This window comes from Carassius carassius, chromosome 21, assembly GCF_963082965.1.
Source record: "Carassius carassius chromosome 21, fCarCar2.1, whole genome shotgun sequence".
Classification (NCBI taxonomy): domain Eukaryota; kingdom Metazoa; phylum Chordata; class Actinopteri; order Cypriniformes; family Cyprinidae; genus Carassius; species Carassius carassius.
Genome location: NC_081775.1, coordinates 4864166 through 4886766, shown reverse-complemented (window position 1 = coordinate 4886766; position 22601 = coordinate 4864166). Strand labels below are relative to the sequence as shown.

The following is a 22601-nucleotide window of genomic DNA, read 5'->3' as shown; positions in this document are numbered from 1 at the left end:
AAAACATTTATTTTAAAAGCAACGACCAGACATTTGCCTTATATGAACACATTTGGCTGAAATGCCAGCTGTTTTTTTTTTTTTTTACATTTAAAATGTTAGTTAAACACTTAACACTTTATAATAAAGTAATCTTGTTAACCTTAAACAAATGTACCTTTTTTTCAGAAATGTAAAGAGTCAAAAAAAGAATAGAACCTCAAAATGGCTGAAATGGCAGTTGTATTTTATAAATGGAATTAACGATGCAGTAATCATAATTACTTTTAATGTACTTGCTGACAGGATCTAAACAAAGTTCCATTCAAAGTCTGCAAGTTTTCGCAGAAGTGAGGAAACTGGTGGGCTTACAGTGGCGTTCTTTTTTTGCACAACTTGGCCAGTTTTCTTTGAAGTCACTTTTCCTTTTTTTGCTTTTGATCCACGTTCAGGATTGATGTCAACAAAGCGTCTAAAATGCAGAAAAGAGGAAAAAACACAATCAAATATTATAGACTGTGCATATAGAGAGAGAGAGAGAGAGAGAGAGAGAGATTTAACCATTATTCACCCAGCTTATTAACAATATAATCCCCTCATCAGGTACTGAATCAGGGCCTACCAGAGTGTGAGTTGAAATGCAGCCATAAACCCTGTTTATGTAGAGCACACATTGCCAAATCCAGTCCAAACATTTGTGACTTCATTAATTTAACTAAATTTCAAACTAGGGTCCTTTGCACCATGACCTTGAGCCAAATACTAAGATGGCGCAAGCCCTTACAAGCTTTTACCAAATCACGGAAGTGACCTCCACGTCTGTGTTAGCGGTAGCATTTGCCGTCAGGCAATTGTTATTTAATAAACTCCTGATGTACTTATAAACCTTCCAATCCCTCGTTTTAGGAGTACAGAACCTATTTGTACTACTGTAGAAGTTTGGTACCATTCTGGTCATCATTATTAGTGTGGTAATTTACGAGACACCACTTTTGGAAAAGGCTTCTGGGGGGGGGGGGGGGGGGGGATGGGGGGTGTTTGGCTCAATGTCATGGTGAAAATGACCCTAGGTTGATTTTACTCTGAACCATCCCTTTAAATACCCTTATTTTACGAAGGCCTAGACCTGGCTTAAAGGGTAAGTTCACCGAAATATAAAATATGTCATATATGACTCACCCTCATGTCGTTCCAAACCTGTAAGACCACAGTTTAAGATATCTTAGATTTAGTCCGAGAGCTTTCTGATCCTCCATTGCAAATGTATCTACGGTCTACTGTCCATGTCCAGAAAGATAAGAAAAACATCATCAAAGTAGTCCATGTGACATCAGAGGGTCAGTTAGAATTTTTTGAAGCATTGAAAATACATTTTGATCCAAAAATAACAACAATTATGACTTTATTCAACATTGTCTTCTCTTCCGGGTCGGTTCTGAGCAAGTTCACGACGCTGCTGACGTGTTTTCTGGTGTGCCCAATAACAAAGATAGCACATCAGCAGCGTCACCGCAGTGTTGTGAACGCACTCACAACAGAAATATTCTAACCGACCCTCTGATGTCACATGGACTACTTTGATGATGTTTTTCTTACCTTTCTGGACATGGACAGTAGACCGTACACACAGCTTCAATGGAGGGAATGAGAGCTCTCGGACTAAATCTGAACTATCTTAAACCGTGTTCTGAAGATGAACGGAGGTGTTACGGGTTTGGAACGACATGAGGGTGAGTTATTAATGATATAATTTACATTTTTCTGTGAACTAACCCTTTAAGCTAAGCCCTGTCTGCACTGCAAAAAAATGTTTTTCTTTTTGTCTGGTTTCCTGTCCGAATATTAAAAAAAAAATCCTAAATCAAGATGCATTTACTAGATACGTAAAATAAGATAAGATATAATGTCTTGTTTTCCAAGGGAATTACTCCAAATTAAGGTTTTTTTTGAAGACAAAAACACTAAGTAAGAAAAGCATGTTTTGCAGTGTGTGAAACCAGGTCCATATTGTTATTCCCAGTAGTCAGCTGTACAAAACGTTTATAAAAATTCAGTCTAAAACAATTCAGTCTAAAACAATTCAGTCTAAAACATATATTTCAAATATGCTAATGACTTACCTCTGAACAAACTCAAGGGTGCATGCTGCCTCTTCCTGGTACTGTAAATTGAAATTATAGAAGGAGGCAAACAGCGCTGCCAGGCCAGTGATGAAGTTGGGCTGTGCTCCTTCACACACAACTTGACCCTCCAAACTCAACATCCAGCGCTGGTTGCTCAGAGATTGACCTGTAATAAAAATAAAAATCAGAAGGAAAAAGTAATAATATTATTGTGGGTTCCAGTTTGGTTCTATGTAGTTGTCTATTCATAATTCTACATAACTGTTAAAAGAACTCTGTTCACAGGATACACCATTTCATTCTGCCTTAGTAGTGCTTTTGGGTAGGGTTCATCAATACAGTAATACTATAATTTAATTTATATGAGCAATTTCCTATTTAGAGGAATAGTTTTCCCTGGTTAAATGAAAGTAGTGTTAGAGTTAATTAGCTGGACTTCACAACCACACAATTTTGCTGAACACAGTTGATTCTTCCATACATATGTTGCCAATTAAAATCTGTTTTATATTTCTCATACCATCACCATTCTCTTCCTGAAAAAAGTCACAATATTGAAACAACAACCCACTGCAAAAAATGCTTTTCTTAGTTACTATTTTGTCTAGATTCCAGACAAATTACTACAAGTTATTACATCAAGAATAATAAACTAGACAAGTAAAAATGATGTCTTTTTTTCTGAAAATTGTTTAAACTTTTTTTTTTTTGCAATAACATTTCGAAAAACAATAATTTTTTTTACTTGTCTAGTAAATTCTTCTTCATGCAAAAAAAAGACACTTGGGAACAAAAAATAAATAGAAGTTAAGTAAAACATTTTTTTTGCAGTGTGGCAAGTAAGTGATGACTTGCTCTTCACTTTAAGGTTAAACGACTTTATTGTTTACATACCAAGAAATATAAGGCGTGGACTCTCTGGCAAATGAAGAGAATGCTGGACATCAGATGGAGTCGCAAAATCCCCATACATCAGAGAGGATATCTTTTGCTCTGACTTCAGATCGTGAATTATTATGTTGTTCTATCACTGATTTACAGCAGAACAGTGCTTCTAAGCTTTTCTTAATAGGAATGTATTGAGCAAAGCTTTCCTTGCCAGATTCATTTTGACCAAGACAGACTGGGACAGGATCCACAAACTTAAAATTGTCTTTATAAAAAGACTTTCTTCTCTTATCAGTGCTAAGTGTATTAATATTAGACCTCCGAAAAAGATCATCAGTTTGCAAGACATCAAAAACACTCTTTATATCATTTTCAGAAATACCAAGTGCAATCAATTTTTCCCCTAGCTTGAGTAGCAAATGAGACTGGCTAATATCATGGATGTCTTGCATCCCCTCAATTACCGACTGAATCACAGATGATGGGAGAATATGCTTTGCCTGTAACTTGAGATAAAACAGAGCCATGTTTTTCAAAAAAAGAGATTCATCTGCATTATCTGGCAAAAGTGCATTCTCCAACTGCTCTATGCCATCACCACAATCAAAGAATTCAGACTGTGGATGTGAGTGTTCGGCCATGTTAGATGCCTCACCATACGGCATCTGTACTGAAACATTTGACTGCAGTATAGTACGACGCAAACTTTCTGCTGAAGAGTTTCGATGTTTTCTGGATAAATGTGAAGTCAATGTTGATGCTACAGAAAATTGTTTATTGCATGTAAATGGACATGGCACTCTGGTGCCTTCTTTGATATGATTTTTCAAGTGTAAAACGAAGTTTTTCAAATCACTGCACTTTTCTTGACATGTTCCAATATCACACACTAAGGCATCAATTCCTAACTGCTCAACAGATGACTTTGAGGGCCTGTCTTTGTGATCCCTGAATATGTGAGCTTTGAAAGCAGTGAACTTTTTAAATGTCTTGGAGCAATCCGGAATACCACATTTGAAAAGGGAATTTGGAACATGACTATGGATTTTCATGTGCTGGCAAAATGCTGACAACGATTCAAAAGTACAATCGCAGAACTGACAACATGGCATTTTTGCACGTGGACTAGACACTACTAAAGCACTTACTTTAGCACTGGATTTTTCATCAGATTATAAAACCTGAAACGAAGAAAAAAAAGCAGATCAGCCAAATGACATGATGGTAAATCACTCGGTGGCACCAGTGATTTTTATTTTCGCGATTTTTATTTTATATAACTTATATAAGCAGGTCATGCAAATGAAATGGTATGCTGGCTGTGTGAATTGTCGAAGTTAAGTTAATGTGACGTTACTTGTTAAAAAATGAGTTTTTTTTCGCGGTAGAAAACAACGCTCGCAAAATCAAACTATTCGTGTAACTTAAACAATGTAGAAAACCGAACGTAATAATTAAATATAAATAGATTGGCTTACCGTATCAGTCAGTTAAACAGTCTTCTCAAGCGCTAAAATCCACTTTTGCTCACAGATGCATGAGCGATTCTTCCTCCCGACGTTAACCGTTTCTGCTGCGTCACAGGCAATATTTGAAAGCCCCACACAAAAGCTCACAAGAAACGAAGCTCACACGAACCAAAAAGCTTAATTACAAATTCACAAAATCTCACACAGTTGGCACATCAGTTTGCGTCACGTCTCATCTGAATTTGAGCGTGAATACAATCAATCCCAAAATGCAATGCATTTACAGTCTGATACTGTATTACGAATTTATCGGGAGGAAAACAGAAATGTGCTGTATATTTACAGCTGCTCTGTAAATTATACAGCCTTATACTGTATTATGGAAATACAGTACAATTCTGTAAGAAATTCGCTGTAAATTTACAGTAAAGGGTTACAGTGAACAGTCAAAAATGGTGGTGGTAGTATGATTGTCTGGGGCTGCTTTGCAGCTTCAGGATCTTGATGACTTGCCATAATTGATGGAAGAATGAATTCTGCACTCTGTCAGAAAATCCTGAAGGAGAATGTCTGGCCATCAGTTTGTGACCTCAAGCACACTTGGGTTATGCAAAAGGACAATGATCCCAAACACACCAGCAAATCCACCTCTGAATGGCTCAATTAAAACAAAATTAAGATTTTAAGTCAAAGTCTGGACTTAAATCCATTTGGGATGCTGTGGAACTAATGGATTGCATAGTCGATATAAAAAACTGGATGACGAGTAATTTCTTACTGCTAAATTCTGAAAAAACAAAGGTGTTAATTATAGGACCTAAAAACTCTGCATGTAATATCCTAGATAGCTGTCTAAGACTTGATGGTTGCTCTGTCAATTCTTCGTCATCTGTTAGGAACCTAGGTGTGCTATTTGATCGCAATCTTTCCTTAGAAAGCCACGTTTCTAGCATTTGTAAAACTGCATTTTTCCATCTCAAAAATATATCTAAATTACGGCCTATGCTCTCAATGTCAAATGCAGAAATGTTAATCCATGCATTTATGACCTCAAGGTTAGATTATTGTAATGCTTTATTGGGTGGTTGTTCTGCACGCTTAGTAAACAAACTACAGCTAGTCCAAAATGTAGCAGCAAGAGTTCTTACTAGAACCAGGAAGTATGACCATATTATCCCGGTCCTGTCAACACTGCACTGGCTCCCTATCAAACATTGTATAGATTTTAAAATATTGCTTATTACTTATAAAGCCCTGAATGGTTTAGCACCTCAGTATTTGAATGAGCTCCTTTTACATTATAATCCTCCACGTCCGCTACGTTCTCAAAACTCAGGCAATTTGATAATACCTAGAATATGAAAATCAACTGCGGGCAGCAGATCCTTTTCCTATTTGGCACCTAAACCCTTAAAATAACCTACCTAACATTGTTCGGGAGGCAGACACACTCTTGCAGTTTAAATCTAGATTAAAGACCCATCTCTTTAACCTGGCTTACACATAACATACTAATATGCTTTTAATATCCAAATCCGTCAAAGGATTTTTAGGCTGCATTAATTAGGTAAACCGGGAACACTTCCCATAACACCCGATGTACTTGCTACATCGTTAGAAGAATGGCATCTACGCTAATATTTGTCTGTTTCTCTCTTATTCCAAAGTCACCATATCCACCAGATCCAGTACGTATCCAGACCAGATGGTGGATCAGCACCTAGAAAGGACCTCTACTGCCCTGAAAGACAGCGGAGACCAGGACAACTAGAGTCCCAGATACAGATCCCCTGTAAAGACCTTGTCTCAGAGGAGCACCAGGACAAGACCACAGGAAACAGATGATTCTTCTGCGCAATCTGACTTTGCTGCAGCCTGGAATTGAACTACTGGTTTCGTCTGGTCAGAGGAGAACTGGCCCCCCAACTGAGCCTGGTTTCTCCCAAGGTTTTTTTCTCCATTCTGTCACCGATGCATTATTTAGCATGATTGACACACTGTTTTCCTAATAAATGTTGTTCAGTTGCTTTGACGCAATGCATTTTGTTTAAAGCGCTATATAAATAAAGGTGACTTGACTTGACTGATGGAGTTTAGGTTCCTTGCCTCTGCAGCCTCTGGCTTGCTTAGTTGGGGTCACTTCATTTACAGTGATATCGTTGACTTTGATTGCAAATAAATGCACAGACACTATTTAAACTGAACAGAGATGACATCATTGAATTCAATGATGAACTGCCTTTTACTGTCATTTTGCATTATTGACACACTGTTTTGCAATGTAATGCAATGTGTTTATGTGGTTTAAGGCTCAAAAACCATTATTTTTCACATACTGTACATTATTGTTGCTCATCTATGCCCCGCCTTTCTGAAACACATTGATATTTACAGAGCTCATCCTTCTGAAAAGTGAGGTGTGCTCTGATTGGCCAGCTTTCCAGTGCGTTGTGATTGGCCGATGTAACATAAATGATACACTACTTGCCATACTGTGATGCCATGTCCTGGTGCAATATAAGAACAATAAAACCTATTATACAGGTGCTGGTCATATAATTAGAATATCATCAAAAAGTTGATTTATTTCACAAATTCCGTTCAAAAAGTGAAACTTGTATATTATATTCATTCATTAAACACAGACTGATATATTTCAAATGTTTATTTCTTTTTTTTTGGCGATTATAACTGACAACTGAGGAAAATACCAAATTCAATATCTCAGAAAATTAAAATATTGTGAAAAGATTCAATATTGAAGACACCTGGTGCCACACTCTAATCAGCTAATTAACTCAAAACACCTGTAAAGCCTTTAAATGGTCTCTCAGTCAAGTTCTGTAGGCTACACAATCATGGGGAAGACTGCTGACTTGACAGTTGTCCAAAAGACGACCATTGACACCTTGCACAAGGAGGGCAAGACACAAAAGGTCATTGCAAAAGAGGCTGGCTGTTCACAGAGGAAATGTGTCCGAGGAAATGAATAGAGAGGCGAAGGGAAGGAAAATATGTGGTAGAAAAAAAGTGTTCAAGCAATAGAGATAACTGCACCCTGGAGAGGATTGTGAAACAAAACCCATTAAAAAATGTGGGGGAGATTCACAAAGAGTGGACTGCACCTAGAGTCAGTGCTTAAAGGACCACTACATACAGATATATGCAAGACATGCGTTTCAGCTGTCGCTTTCCTTGTGTCATGCCACTCTTGAACAACCGACAGCGTCAGAAGCGTCTCGCTTCAAAAAGGACTGGACTGCTGCTGAGTGGTCCAAAGTTATGTTCTCTGATGAAAGTAAGTTTTGCATTTCCTTTGGAAATCGGGGTCCCAGAGTCTGGAGGAAGAGAGGAGAGGCACAAAATCCTCATTGCTTGAGGTCCAGTGTAAAGTTTCCACAGTCAGTGATGGTTTGGGGTGCCATGTCATCTGCTGGTGATACCAGCTTAAGATACCAGCCCGCCGCTTAATGTGGAGACCTTGTACACAAAACAGTTACAGCGCATAACTAGTTCCATTTTAAATGACAGTTCACATCCTTTGGACACAGAATTCCAGCTTCTACCCTCTGGGCGTAGGTTTATAATCCCCAGGTGTAGAACAAAAAGACACAAAAACAGTTTTGTTTTCATGCAGCCATTACTTTGATGAATAAGTTATAGCTTATAGTGTACTTGGTTTTTATGTATTTTACTTCCTATTTTTTGTATGAGGAGACTACTGAAACTTTTTTTTTTTTTTTTTTTTTTTTAATATATATTATGTATTCTGGACCGATAAGAACTTTTGATGATGTAGTTTTTGATGATATGTGTGATATGTGCTCTGTTTCATGTGTGTGTATGAGGACTCTACTGCAAACAAAATCTACCTTTGGGTATAAATAAAGGAACTTGACTTGACTTGGTGTTGGTGTTGGTCCACTGTGTTTTCTGAGGTCTAAGGTCAACACATCGGTATAGCAGGAAGTTTTAGAGCACTTCATGATTCCTGCTGCTGACCAACTTTATGGAGATGCAGATTTCATTTTCCAACAGGACCTTGCACCTGCACACAGTGCCAAATCTACCAGTGCCTGGTTTAAGGACCATGCTATCCCTGTCCTTAATTGGCCAGCAAACTCACCTGACCTTAACCCCATAGAAAATCTATGGGGTATTGTGAAGAGGAAGATGTGATATGCCAGACCCAACAATGCAGAAGAGCTGAAGGCCACTATCAGAGAAACCTGTGCTCTCATAACACCTGATCAGTGCCACAGACTGATCGACTCCATGCCACGCCGCATTACTGCAGTAATTTAGGGCAAAAGGAGCCCCAACTAAGTATTGAGTGCTGTACATGCTCATACTTTTCATGTTCATACTTTTCAGTTTGCCAAGATTTCTAAAAATCCTTTCTTTGTATTGGTCTTAAGTAATATTCTGATTTTCTGAGATACTGAATTTGGGATTTTCCTTAGTTGTGAGTTATAATCATCAAAATTCAAATAAATAAACATTTGAAATATATCGGTCTGTGTGTAATGAATTAATATAATATACAAGTTTCACTTTTTGAGTGGAATTAGTGAATAAATCAACTTTTTGTTGCTATTCTAATTATATGACCAGCACCTGTAAATTAGGCATTTGTTGCATCCAATTGGGAAATACACTGAAAAATATTATAAATGCAACACTTTTGTGTTTGCCCCCATTTTTCATGAGCTGAACTCAAAGATCTAAGACTTTTTCTATCTACACAAAAGGCCTATTTCTCTAGGAGCCCCGCACATGACATGCAGGAAAAAATATAAGGCTTAATCATGTGCACGATTTACTAATTCATTCCCTCAATGTACTAAAACGTGCACACGATTACTATTGCGTTCACTCGATTTACTATTGCGTTCACTCGATTTATAAATTGTGCGCACGATTTACTAATTCTTCTCTGTTGGTGTGCTGTTGTCTGAGGTGTAGCAGTCAAGAGAGAGAAATAGGCCTTTTGTGTACATAGGAAAGTCTCAGAACTTTGAGTTAAGTTCATGAAAAATCATTTTGTTCAGTGTAATTACTGATTGTAATGACATACTGCCTTTTACACATTGGTTGCATTGCGACTCGCTGTGTAAAAATAAAACAATGACTGCATTTGTGACTGGAGAAAGGAAAAAAACAACAAGTGCTACTCTACACAAAACTCGCGATTCAATCATCAGTGGCAAATTCTTTAAATAAAAAAATGTTTACAGGCTGTGAGTCAGAACAGCCAGCATTGTAGGCTACTCTCCTAGGTTTAGGAAACAGTCCTACACAAAATGCCTTTTACACATCTGAATATTTTGGTTGAACTGTTCTGGAACAGTGTTGTAAATACAACTTAAGACAATGCTTGGCGGTTTTTTTTAATGTATTTAGTTACTTATTTTGGACATGACCAGCACAAGCATTGGAGGTTAATTGATGCGCTTGGAGACTGTGACGCATGTCTGGTCCATTTAACATTCAAAAGCTCTTCAACTCAATCAATAGTTTTTACTCTTATAACTTGCATACCGTTTAAAAAGTAAACCGTTTATTTAATTTTATTACACACTTTTAGTTTCACAAATCAGGCTTGACTGCTACACCTCAGACAACAGCACACCAACAGAGAAGGAAAAAAACTGTGGACATGCATTTTTGATTGTCGGATTAAATTTTTATATGTGTGTGTGTCACCCTATTTCCTATGTCCCCCATCCCCAACCCCCATAACCCAGAATTAAACAAAGAGAAAGAAAGAAGTAGAAGAAGAAGAAGAAGAAGAAAAAGAAGAAGAAGAAGAAGAAGAAGAAGAAGAAGAATGAGAAGAAGAAAACACAGTTCTTTTTTGCGTCAGACTGTGATGCTCTATTGCCATATTCGGTCAAATGGCTCAGACACAGACGCCAGTAGTTTGGAAAGGCACGCTATAAACGAAGCAACGTGATAGGATGATAATATAGCAAACATGTTACTGAAGAGTTTGCAGTCTTGATTTGTGGGGGTTGGGATTCAAATTAGTGGCGCGCTTTGGTGTGATTGGAAGAACAGACATCCATCTGTTACATTGTAACGGCGCGTGTCAGACGCGTGAGATCACCGCTGATTTGAAACAAGGTGTTTCATAGAGCCACAGAACAACTAATATTTCTGGTCACTGCAAAATACAAACATATAATAATAATAAAAATTAGGGGAAAAAAATTGGATTTTAGGAAAGAAACATAGAAAAGGCGGTTTAATTTCCTTTCTATATAAATAAAACCTTATTTCTTTATATATTTTTTATTTTCATCTCTAACCATCCTTTAATATATATTGGGGATTTGTTTTTAAACTCTGTTGTATTCCAAACATCCTTACCCTTGTTTAATATGAACTAAAATACAGTCTATGTAATTTTCCAAGGTATGGTTTTGCTATATTTTGGAGTAAAAACACGTAAGCTATATATCGAACATGGTCCGAATGTAAACAGATGTTGACAGTAGCTATAGCGTGGCTTGGTTAATTATCGCGCGGTCATCATGCTCTGTATTATTTATTAGATGTCCAATATGGCGGTTTTCCTTGTGAAATAAAATATCTTAAAGCACAAATTATAATAAAACAAAGACAAGTTAAAGTAACCCACAACTTTAAATGCCTTGAAGCATTAATGCCTCAGCAATAAACATTAAACAAAATGCGGAATGGAAAATTAACTAGCATTTTGTAAATGATTGTGCATTAACTTCCACATTTTATTGTGTAAGCCTATGTATGTATATGTAGGCCTATATATTTTATAAAACACATGTGGAGGTCTACGAGACAATAAAAATCATAATCGCATATACCAGTGCCTTTGGATGATGCTGACATCACTCAACAGATGGTAAGTTCATTGGAACTTCACGAGTTGTGGGACAGTCAGATCACAGATCAGACCTTTGGCATCCCCCTCTGCGTCCAACCGAAGTCACAATAGAACAGAAGCCCTGCCTCCACGCCAAAGGGCCCTATAAAAGACCCCTCTCACACACCATGACCACAAAACTCTCTGCTCATCTCTCAAGAGCACATTTAGAGACACCACCCGATCAAATCATGACTCCAAACATTATTACCGAAGCTCATTCCCACTCATTCGGTTCTCGAATGACTGTGGCTCAAAGAAAAGAGGCACATGAATTGAGAAAGGTGAGGATGATTTTGGGTTCCTTCGAACACACTGAGCCATGTTAACGGTTGTGCTTGTGGTATCTATAAACTCACACTCACACTAACCGATTTCTGTCTTTTTCCAGTCTCTCAAGCCATTGATGGAAAAAAGAAGGCGGGCTCGCATTAACGAGAGCCTCAATCACTTAAAAACACTTATACTCCCTTTGGTCGGCAAAGACGTAAGTATCTCTGGTACTTGCATGGTCATACAGTAGCCTACTTAAATTCAAATTTAGCCTATGTCAGTGTCTGAACAATACCCTAATGTGTCCAATCACTTTCAATATTTTAGGCTTCACGCTATTCAAAGCTGGAGAAAGCTGACATTCTCGAAATGACTGTGCGGTTCCTCAGAGACCTGCCTTCCTCATCAGCTAAAGGTGAGTGATTTTAATTTATTATTATTTTTTCAGAGTCTACTGGCAACTGTATTTATTTTAACATGGTCCAAATGTATTTACTATTTTTTCTCTCTCCAAAGGTCAAACAGGCAGCTATAAAGAGGGATATAAAGCATGCTTGCAGCGCATCTCTGCGATGCTGCCACAGTCTAACCTCGAAACAGAAACCCGTCAGCGCGTCAACGAGTTCATCCAGCACTCCATGGTGTCTGCAACGTCCTCCTGCCAGAACTGCTGTACTCAGAACTCCAGAATGATTTCACAAATGCACCAGAGACTTGTGAGCTTGAGGAACAGCAGCTCTGCAACGGAGAACCACTCCATCAGTAGCGCTTCAGCTCCCAGTCAACCTCAGTCTGTGCCACAAGCAGCTGTGGACATGTGGAGACCCTGGTGACCAAACACAAGCCTTCGGGGAAATTGTTTAGAATTAACTCTGCATATTATTTATTTATCATAGTAGGTTTTAGTTAAAATGTAAAGCCTGTGATGGAGATTACATGTAAGGAATTTAAGGAAATGCTGCTTTGTAAATGAAAGAAAGCCAGCGAGCACAGATCATGCTGTCTTCATGAATATAACGTTATGCAATCCTCGCTGGGGGTTTAAATACTATGGGTTGTAATCAACAAAATTGTAAACCCCAAGGGTTAAAATGTTTTTCTGAGGTTTGCACAATTTACTTGATTTCATTTGGTCTGTGCAAAGAAATCGTAAACACTGTGTGTTATTTATTAATGGCAAAATGAATGTCCCTGAAGAAAGCATAATCACAAAATATTATTGTGAATCAACAGAAGAATAAAACCTTTTTGCTTTGAAATTCTTGAAATCTTGTTTGTTTATTTATTGGAAATGGTTTTTAAAATTTCTCACTGGGTGAATAAAGCAGCTGGAAGTTGACAGGAATGCAGAAATGACAAACAAAACAAAAAAGAACACGCAAATATAAAACTATTTCCTAGGCACACATACGCATTGATCTGGATTAAAAAATAAAACTGGAAAACAACAGCAACCATTTTCCATTTAGCATAAGTTATTATATGAGTTATTTGTAGTCTGAGAAACCATAGAAATGATCTTCTCTTTAGCATTCCTTACACAGACAGCTCCCTGCGCTCAGGTTATTTTATTGTATTTTATTTAATTATTATTTATTTATTTATTTTTGCGCGGCAAACAAGTGTCGCAAAAGACACATCTTTAGTGATAAGTCTGTTTCATGAAACTTCGCTGCATTCATACACAAATATAAAATATTTTTGACTCATCAGTGATTTTAGTATCTAAATCTAAATTTCTTCAGTTAAACTTTTATGCCATTGAAGCGACCGTAGATAAACATGCAGTGCTTGAAAATGTTTTTTTCCCCTTCCTGTGTTTTTTTTAATTTGTTTATTATTTATTTTTTATTTTTTTGATACCAATATACCCCAGTAACTCAAGACTGGTTTTGTGGTCCAGGGTCACATATGAGAAACAAAATAGTTGGCATGTATCAGTCTGGAAAGGGTTATCAAGCTATTTCTAAAGCTTTGGGACTCCAGCGAACCACGGTCAGAGCCATTATAATGGAGAAAACTTGGAACAGTGTTGAACCTTCCCATGTGGCCGGCCTACCAAAATTACTCCAAGAGCGCAACAACAACTCATCCAGGAGGTCATAAAAGAACCCAGAACAACATTTAAAGAATTGCAGGCCTCACTAGCCTCAATTAAGGTCAGTGTCCATGATTCAACAATAAGAAAGACGGATGCATGGGAGAATTACAAGGCAAAAGCCATTGCTGACCAAAAAGAACACAACGGCTTGTCTCACATTTGCCTCAATATCTTGATTATCAAGACTTTTGGGCAAATATTCCGTGGACTGATGCGAAAAAAGTTGCACTTTTTGGAATGAGTGTGTCCTGTTACATCTGGCATAAATCCAACACAGCATTTCATAAAAAGAACACAATACCAACAGTCAAAAATGGTGGTGGTAGTATGATTGTCTGGGGCTGCTTTGCAGCTTCAGGATCTTGATGACTTGCCATAATTGATGGAAGAATGAATTCTGCACTCTGTCAGAAAATCCTGAAGGAGAATGTCTGGCCATCAGTTTGTGACCTCAAGCACACTTGGGTTATGCAAAAGGACAATGATCCCAAACACACCAGCAAATCCACCTCTGAATGGCTCAATCAAAACAAAATTAAGATTTTAAGTCAAAGTCTGGACTTAAATCCAATTGGGATGCTGTGGAACTAATGGAATGCATAGTCGATATAAAAAACTGGATGACGAGTAATTTCTTACTGCTAAATTCTGAAAAAACAAAGGTGTTAATTATAGGACCTAAAAACTCTGCATGTAATATCCTAGATAGCTGTCTAAGACTTGATGGTTGCTCTGTCAATTCTTCGTCATCAGTTAGGAACCTAGGTGTGCTATTTGATCGCAATCTTTCCTTAGAAAGCCACGTTTCTAGCATTTGTAAAACTGCATTTTTCCATCTCAAAAATATATCTAAATTACGGCCTATGCTCTCAATGTCAAATGCAGAAATGTTAATCCATGCATTTATGACCTCAAGGTTAGATTATTGTAATGCTTTATTGGGTGGTTGTTCTGCACGCTTAGTAAACAAACTACAGCTAGTCCAAAATGCAGCAACAAGAGTTCTTACTAGAACCAGGAAGTATGACCATATTAGCCCGGTCCTGTCAACACTGCACTGGCTCCCTATCAAACATTGTATAGATTTTAAAATATTGCTTATTACTTATAAAGCCCTGAATGGTTTAGCACCTCAGTATTTGAATGAGCTCCTTTTACATTATAATCCTCCACGTCCGCTACGTTCTCAAAACTCAGACAATTTGATAATACCTAGAATATCAAAATCAACTGCGGGCGGCAGATCCTTTTCCTATTTGGCACCTAAACCCTTAAAATAACCTACCTAACATTGTTCGGGAGGCAGACATACTCTTGCAGTTTAAATCTAGATTAAAGACCCATCTCTTTAACCTGGCTTACACATAACATACTAATATGCTTTTATTATCCAAATCCGTTAAAGGATTTTTAGGCTGCATTAATTAGGTAAACCGGGAACACTTCCCATAACACCCGATGTACTTGCTACATCAGTAGAAGAATGGCATCTACGCTAATATTTGTCTGTTTCTCTCTTATTCCAAAGTCACCATATCCACCAGATCCAGTACGTATCCAGACCAGATGTTGGATCAGCACCTAGAAAGGACCTCTACTGCCCTGAAAGACAGCGGAGACCAGGACAACTAGAGTCCCAGATACAGATCCCCTGTAAAGACCTTGTCTCAGAGGAGCACCAGGACAAGACCACAGGAAACAGATGATTCTTCTGCGCAATCTGACTTTGCTGCAGCCTGGAATTGAACTACTGGTTTCGTCTGGTCAGAGGAGAACTGGCCCCCCAACTGAGCCTGGTTTCTCCCAAGGTTTTTTTCTCCATTCTGTCACCGATGCATTATTTAGCATTATTGACACACTGTTTTCCTAATAAATGTTGTTCAGTTGCTTTGACGCAATGCATTTTGTTTAAAGCGCTATATAAATAAAGGTGACTTGACTTGACTGATGGAGTTTAGGTTCCTTGCCTCCGCAGCCTCTGGCTTGCTTAGTTGGGGTCACTTCATTTACAGTGATATCGTTGACTTGATTGCAAATAAATGCACAGACACTATTTAAACTGAACAGAGATGACATCATTGAATTCAATGATGAACTGCCTTTTACTGTCATTTTGCATTATTGACACACTGTTTTGCAATGTAATGCAATGTGTTTATGTGGTTTAAGGCTCAAAAACCATTATTTTTCACATACTGTACATTATTGTTGCTCATCTATGCCCCGCCTTTCTGAAACACATTGATATTTACAGAGCTCATCCTTCTGAAAAGTGAGGTGTGCTCTGATTGGCCAGCTTTCCAGTGCGTTGTGATTGGCCGATGTAACATAAATGATACACTACTTGCCATACTGTGATGCCATGTCCCGGTGCAATATAAGAACAATAAAACCTATTATACAGGTGCTGGTCATATAATTAGAATATCATCAAAAAGTTGATTTATTTCACAAATTCCATTCAAAAAGTGAAACTTGTATATTATATTCATTCATTAAACACAGACTGATATATTTCAAATGTTTATTTCTTTTTATTTTGGCGATTATAACTGACAACTGAGGAAAATACCAAATTCAATATCTCAGAAAATTAAAATATTGTGAAAAGATTCAATATTGAAGACACCTGGTGCCACACTCTAATCAGCTAATTAACTCAAAACACCTGTAAAGCCTTTAAATGGTCTCTCAGTCAAGTTCTGTAGGCTACACAATCATGGGGAAGACTGCTGACTTGACAGTTGTCCAAAAGACGACCATTGACACCTTGCACAAGGAGGGCAAGACACAAAAGGTCATTGCAAAAGAGGCTGGCTGTTCACAGAGCTCTGTGTCCGAGGAAATGAATAGAGAGGCGAAGGGAAGGAAAATATGTGGTAGAAAAAAAGTGTTCAAGCAATAGAGATAACTGCACCCTGGAGAGGATTGTGAAACAAAACCCATTAAAAAATGTGGGGGAGATTCACAAAGAGTGGACTGCACCTAGAGTCAGTGCTTCAAGGACCACTACATACAGATATATGCAAGACATGCGTTTCAGCTGTCGCTTTCCTTGTGTCATGCCACTCTTGAACAACCGACAGCGTCAGAAGCGTCTCGCTTCAAAAAGGACTGGACTGCTGCTGAGTGGTCCAAAGTTATGTTCTCTGATGAAAGTAAGTTTTGCATTTCCTTTGGAAATCGGGGGCCCAGAGTCTGGAGGAAGAGAGGAGAGGCACAAAATCCTCATTGCTTGAGGTCCAGTGTAAAGTTTCCACAGTCAGTGATGGTTTGGGGTGCCATGTCATCTGCTGGTGATACCAGCTTAAGATACCAGCCCGCCGCTTAATGTGGAGACCTTGTACACAAAACAGTTACAGCGCATAACTAGTTCCATTTTAAATGACAGTTCACATCCTTTGGACACAGAATTCCAGCTTCTACCCTCTGGGCGTAGGTTTATAATCCCCAGGTGTAGAACAAAAAGACACAAAAACAGTTTTGTTTTCATGCAGCCATTACTTTGAGGAATAAGTTATAGCTTATAGTGTACTTGGTTTTTATGTATTTTACTTCCTATTTTTTGTATGAGGAGACTACTGAAACTTTTTTTTTTTATTTTTTTTTTTTATATATATTATGTATTCTGGACCGATAAGAACTTTTGATGATGTAGTTTTTGATGATATGTGTGATATGTGCTCTGTTTCATGTGTGTGTATGAGGACTCTACTGCAAACAAAATCTACCTTTGGGTATAAATAAAGGAACTTGACTTGACTTGGTGTTGGTCCACTGTGTTTTCTGAGGTCTAAGGTCAACACATCGGTATAGCAGGAAGTTTTAGAGCAATTCATGATTCCTGCTGCTGACCAACTTTATGGAGATGCAGATTTCATTTTCCAACAGGACCTTGCACCTGCACACAGTGCCAAACTACCAGTGCCTGGTTTAAGGACCATGCTATCCCTGTCCTTAATTGGCCAGCAAACTCACCTGACCTTAACCCCATAGAAAATCTATGGGGTATTGTGAAGAGGAAGATGTGATATGCCAGACCCAAGAATGCAGAAGAGCTGAAGGCCACTATCAGAGAAACCTGTGCTCTCATAACACCTGATCAGTGCCACAGACTGATCGACTCCATGCCACGCCGCATTACTGCAGTAATTTAGGGCAAAAGGAGCCCCAACTAAGTATTGAGTGCTGTACATGCTCATACTTTTCATGTTCATACTTTTCAGTTTGCCAAGATTTCTAAAAATCCTTTCTTTGTATTGGTCTTAAGTAATATTCTGATTTTCTGAGATACTGAATTTGGGATTTTCCTTAGTTGTGAGTTATAATCATCAAAATTCAAATAAATAAACATTTGAAATATATCGGTCTGTGTGTAATGAATTAATATAATATACAAGTTTCACTTTTTGAGTGGAATTAGTGAATAAATCAACTTTTTGTTGCTATTCTAATTATATGACCAGCACCTGTAAATTAGGCATTTGTTGCATCCAATTGGGAAATACACTGAAAAATATTATAAATGCAACACTTTTGTGTTTGCCCCCATTTTTCATGAGCTGAACTCAAAGATCTAAGACTTTTTCTATCTACACAAAAGGCCTATTTCTCTAGGAGCCCCGCACATGACATGCAGGAAAAAATATAAGGCTTAATCATGTGCACGATTTACTAATTCATTCCCTCAATGTACTAAAACGTGCACACGATTACTATTGCGTTCACTCGATTTACTATTGCGTTCACTCGATTTATAAATTGTGCGCACGATTTACTAATTCTTCTCTGTTGGTGTGCTGTTGTCTGAGGTGTAGCAGTCAAGAGAGAGAAATAGGCCTTTTGTGTACATAGGAAAGTCTCAGAACTTTGAGTTAAGTTCATGAAAAATCATTTTGTTCAGTGTAATTACTGATTGTAATGACATACTGCCTTTTACACATTGGTTGCATTGCGACTCGCTGTGTAAAAATAAAACAATGACTGCATTTGTGACTGGAGAAAGGAAAAAAACAACAAGTGCTACTCTACACAAAACTCGCGATTCAATCATCAGTGGCAAATTCTTTAAATAAAAAAATGTTTACAGGCTGTGAGTCAGAACAGCCAGCATTGTAGGCTACTCTCCCAGGTTTAGGAAACAGTCCTACACAAAATGCCTTTTACACATCTGAATATTTTGGTTGAACTGTTCTGGAACAGTGTTGTAAATACAACTTAAGACAATGCTTGGCGGTTTTTTTTAATGTATTTAGTTACTTATTTTGGACATGACCAGCACAAGCATTGGAGGTTAATTGATGCGCTTGGAGACTGTGACGCATGTCTGGTCCATTTAACATTCAAAAGCTCTTCAACTCAATCAATAGTTTTTACTCTTATAACTTGCATACCGTTTAAAAAGTAAACCGTTTATTTAATTTTATTACACACTTTTAGTTTCACAAATCAGGCTTGACTGCTACACCTCAGACAACAGCACACCAACAGAGAAGGAAAAAAACTGTGGACATGCATTTTTGATTGTCGGATTAAATTTTTATATGTGTGTGTGTCACCCTATTTCCTATGTCCCCCATCCCCAACCCCCATAACCCAGAATTAAACAAAGAGAAAGAAAGAAGTAGAAGAAGAAGAAGAAGAAGAAAAAGAAGAAGAAGAAGAAGAAGAAGAAGAAGAAGAAGAAGAAGAATGAGAAGAAGAAAACACAGTTCTTTTTTGCGTCAGACTGTGATGCTCTATTGCCATATTCGGTCAAATGGCTCAGACACAGACGCCAGTAGTTTGGAAAGGCACGCTATAAACGAAGCAACGTGATAGGATGATAATATAGCAAACATGTTACTGAAGAGTTTGCAGTCTTGATTTGTGGGGGTTGGGATTCAAATTAGTGGCGCGCTTTGGTGTGATTGGAAGAACAGACATCCATCTGTTACATTGTAACGGCGCGTGTCAGACGCGTGAGATCACCGCTGATTTGAAACAAGGTGTTTCATAGAGCCACAGAACAACTAATATTTCTGGTCACTGCAAAATACAAACATATAATAATAATAAAAATTAGGGGAAAAAAATTGGATTTTAGGAAAGAAACATAGAAAAGGCAGTTTAATTTCCTTTCTATATAAATAAAACCTTATTTCTTTATATATTTTTTATTTTCATCTCTAACCATCCTTTAATATATATTGGGGATTTGTTTTTAAACTCTGTTGTATTCCAAACATCCTTACCCTTGTTTAATATGAACTAAAATACAGTCTATGTAATTTTCCAAGGTATGGTTTTGCTATATTTTGGAGTAAAAACACGTAAGCTATATATCGAACATGGTCCGAATGTAAACAGATGTTGACAGTAGCTATAGCGTGGCTTGGTTAATTATCGCGCGGTCATCATGCTCTGTATTATTTATTAGATGTCCAATATGGCGGTTTTCCTTGTGAAATAAAATATCTTAAAGCACAAATTATAATAAAACAAAGACAAGTTAAAGTAACCCACAACTTTAAATGCCTTGAAGCATTAATGCCTCAGCAATAAACATTAAACAAAATGCGGAATGGAAAATTAACTAGCATTTTGTAAATGATTGTGCATTAACTTCCACATTTTATTGTGTAAGCCTATGTATGTATATGTAGGCCTATATATTTTATAAAACACATGTGGAGGTCTACGAGACAATAAAAATCATAATCGCATATACCAGTGCCTTTGGATGATGCTGACATCACTCAACAGATGGTAAGTTCATTGGAACTTCACGAGTTGTGGGACAGTCAGATCACAGATCAGACCTTTGGCATCCCCCTCTGCGTCCAACCGAAGTCACAATAGAACAGAAGCCCTGCCTCCACGCCAAAGGGCCCTATAAAAGACCCCTCTCACACACCATGACCACAAAACTCTCTGCTCATCTCTCAAGAGCACATTTAGAGACACCACCCGATCAAATCATGACTCCAAACATTATTACCGAAGCTCATTCCCACTCATTCGGTTCTCGAATGACTGTGGCTCAAAGAAAAGAGGCACATGAATTGAGAAAGGTGAGGATGATTTTGGGTTCCTTCGAACACACTGAGCCATGTTAACGGTTGTGCTTGTGGCATCTATAAACTCACACTCACACTAACCGATTTCTGTCTTTTTCCAGTCTCTCAAGCCATTGATGGAAAAAAGAAGGCGGGCTCGCATTAACGAGAGCCTCAATCACTTAAAAACACTTATACTCCCTTTGGTCGGCAAAGACGTAAGTATCTCTGGTACTTGCATGGTCATACAGTAGCCTACTTAAATTCAAATTTAGCCTATGTCAGTGTCTGAACAATACCCTAATGTGTCCAATCACTTTCAATATTTTAGGCTTCACGCTATTCAAAGCTGGAGAAAGCTGACATTCTCGAAATGACTGTGCGGTTCCTCAGAGACCTGCCTTCCTCATCAGCTAAAGGTGAGTGATTTTAATTTATTATTATTTTTTCAGAGTCTACTGGCAACTGTATTTATTTTAACATGGTCCAAATGTATTTACTATTTTTTCTCTCTGCAAAGGTCAAACAGGCAGCTATAAAGAGGGATATAAAGCATGCTTGCAGCGCATCTCTGCGATGCTGCCACAGTCTAACCTCGAAACAGAAACCCGTCAGCGCGTCAACGAGTTCATCCAGCACTCCATGGTGTCTGCAACGTCCTCCTGCCAGAACTGCTGTACTCAGAACTCCAGAATGATTTCACAAATGCACCAGAGACTTGTGAGCTTGAGGAACAGCAGCTCTGCAACGGAGAACCACTCCATCAGTAGCGCTTCAGCTCCCAGTCAACCTCAGTCTGTGCCACAAGCAGCTGTGGACATGTGGAGACCCTGGTGACCAAACACAAGCCTTCGGGGAAATTGTTTAGAATTAACTCTGCATATTATTTATTTATCATAGTAGGTTTTTGTTAAAATGTAAAGCCTGTGATGGAGATTACATGTAAGGAATTTAAGGAAATGCTGCTTTGTAAATGAAAGAAAGCCAGCGAGCACAGATCATGCTGTCTTCATGAATATAACGTTATGCAATCCTCGCTGGGGGTTTAAATACTATGGGTTGTAATCAACAAAATTGTAAACCCCAAGGGTTAAAATGTTTTTCTGAGGTTTGCACAATTTACTTGATTTCATTTGGTCTGTGCAAAGAAATCGTAAACACTGTGTGTTATTTATTAATGGCAAAATGAATGTCCCTGAAGAAAGCATAATCACAAAATATTATTGTGAATCAACAGAAGAATAAAACCTTTTTGCTTTGAAATTCTTGAAATCTTGTTTGTTTATTTATTGGAAATGGTTTTTAAAATTTCTCACTGGGTGAATAAAGCAGCTGGAAGTTGACAGGAATGCAGAAATGACAAACAAAACAAAAAAGAACACGCAAATATAAAACTATTTCCTAGGCACACATACGCATTGATCTGGATTAAAAAATAAAACTGGAAAACAACAGCAACCATTTTCCATTTAGCATAAGTTATTATATGAGTTATTTGTAGTCTGAGAAACCATAGAAATGATCTTCTCTTTAGCATTCCTTACACAGACAGCTCCCTGCGCTCAGGTTATTTTATTGTATTTTATTTAATTATTATTTATTTATTTATTTTTGCGCGGCAAACAAGTGTCGCAAAAGACACATCTTTAGTGATAAGTCTGTTTCATGAAACTTCGCTGCATTCATACACAAATATAAAATATTTTTGACTCATCAGTGATTTTAGTATCTAAATCTAAATTTCTTCAGTTAAACTTTTATGCCATTGAAGCGACCGTAGATAAACATGCAGTGCTTGAAAATGTTTTTTTCCCCTTCCTGTGT

General features: G+C 37.8%; 2 protein-coding genes across 2 annotated transcripts; both read left to right on the top strand.

Moving 5' to 3' along the window:
- The first annotated feature begins 11523 nt into the window (after positions 1-11523).
- On the top strand, positions 11524-12884 carry LOC132097068 (transcription factor HES-2-like). The gene is made up of 4 exons (XM_059502700.1): positions 11524-11650; positions 11758-11853; positions 11967-12054; positions 12156-12884. The coding sequence occupies exons 1-4, from the start codon at positions 11558-11560 to the stop codon at positions 12470-12472; spliced, it is 594 nt and encodes a 197-aa protein (XP_059358683.1). The 5' UTR covers positions 11524-11557; the 3' UTR covers positions 12473-12884.
- Positions 12885-20665: 7781 nt separating this feature from the next.
- LOC132097067 (transcription factor HES-2-like) lies at positions 20666-21652 on the top strand. Its single transcript, XM_059502699.1, has 4 exons — positions 20666-20792; positions 20900-20995; positions 21109-21196; positions 21298-21652. The coding sequence occupies exons 1-4, from the start codon at positions 20700-20702 to the stop codon at positions 21612-21614; spliced, it is 594 nt and encodes a 197-aa protein (XP_059358682.1). The 5' UTR covers positions 20666-20699; the 3' UTR covers positions 21615-21652.
- Positions 21653-22601: the final 949 nt, after the last annotated feature.

Excerpts from the sequence above, each read along its gene's own strand:
- LOC132097068 (XM_059502700.1), top strand. The coding sequence starts at position 11,558 with ATGACTCCAAACATTATTACCGAAGCTCATTCCCACTCATTCGGTTCT. Across the intron at positions 11,651-11,757 it reads AGGCACATGAATTGAGAAAG|TCTCTCAAGCCATTGATGGA; the intron begins GTGAGGATGATT and ends GTCTTTTTCCAG. Across the intron at positions 11,854-11,966 it reads TCCCTTTGGTCGGCAAAGAC|GCTTCACGCTATTCAAAGCT; the intron begins GTAAGTATCTCT and ends TCAATATTTTAG.
- LOC132097067 (XM_059502699.1), top strand. The coding sequence starts at position 20,700 with ATGACTCCAAACATTATTACCGAAGCTCATTCCCACTCATTCGGTTCT. Across the intron at positions 20,996-21,108 it reads TCCCTTTGGTCGGCAAAGAC|GCTTCACGCTATTCAAAGCT; the intron begins GTAAGTATCTCT and ends TCAATATTTTAG. Across the intron at positions 21,197-21,297 it reads GCCTTCCTCATCAGCTAAAG|GTCAAACAGGCAGCTATAAA; the intron begins GTGAGTGATTTT and ends CTCTCTGCAAAG.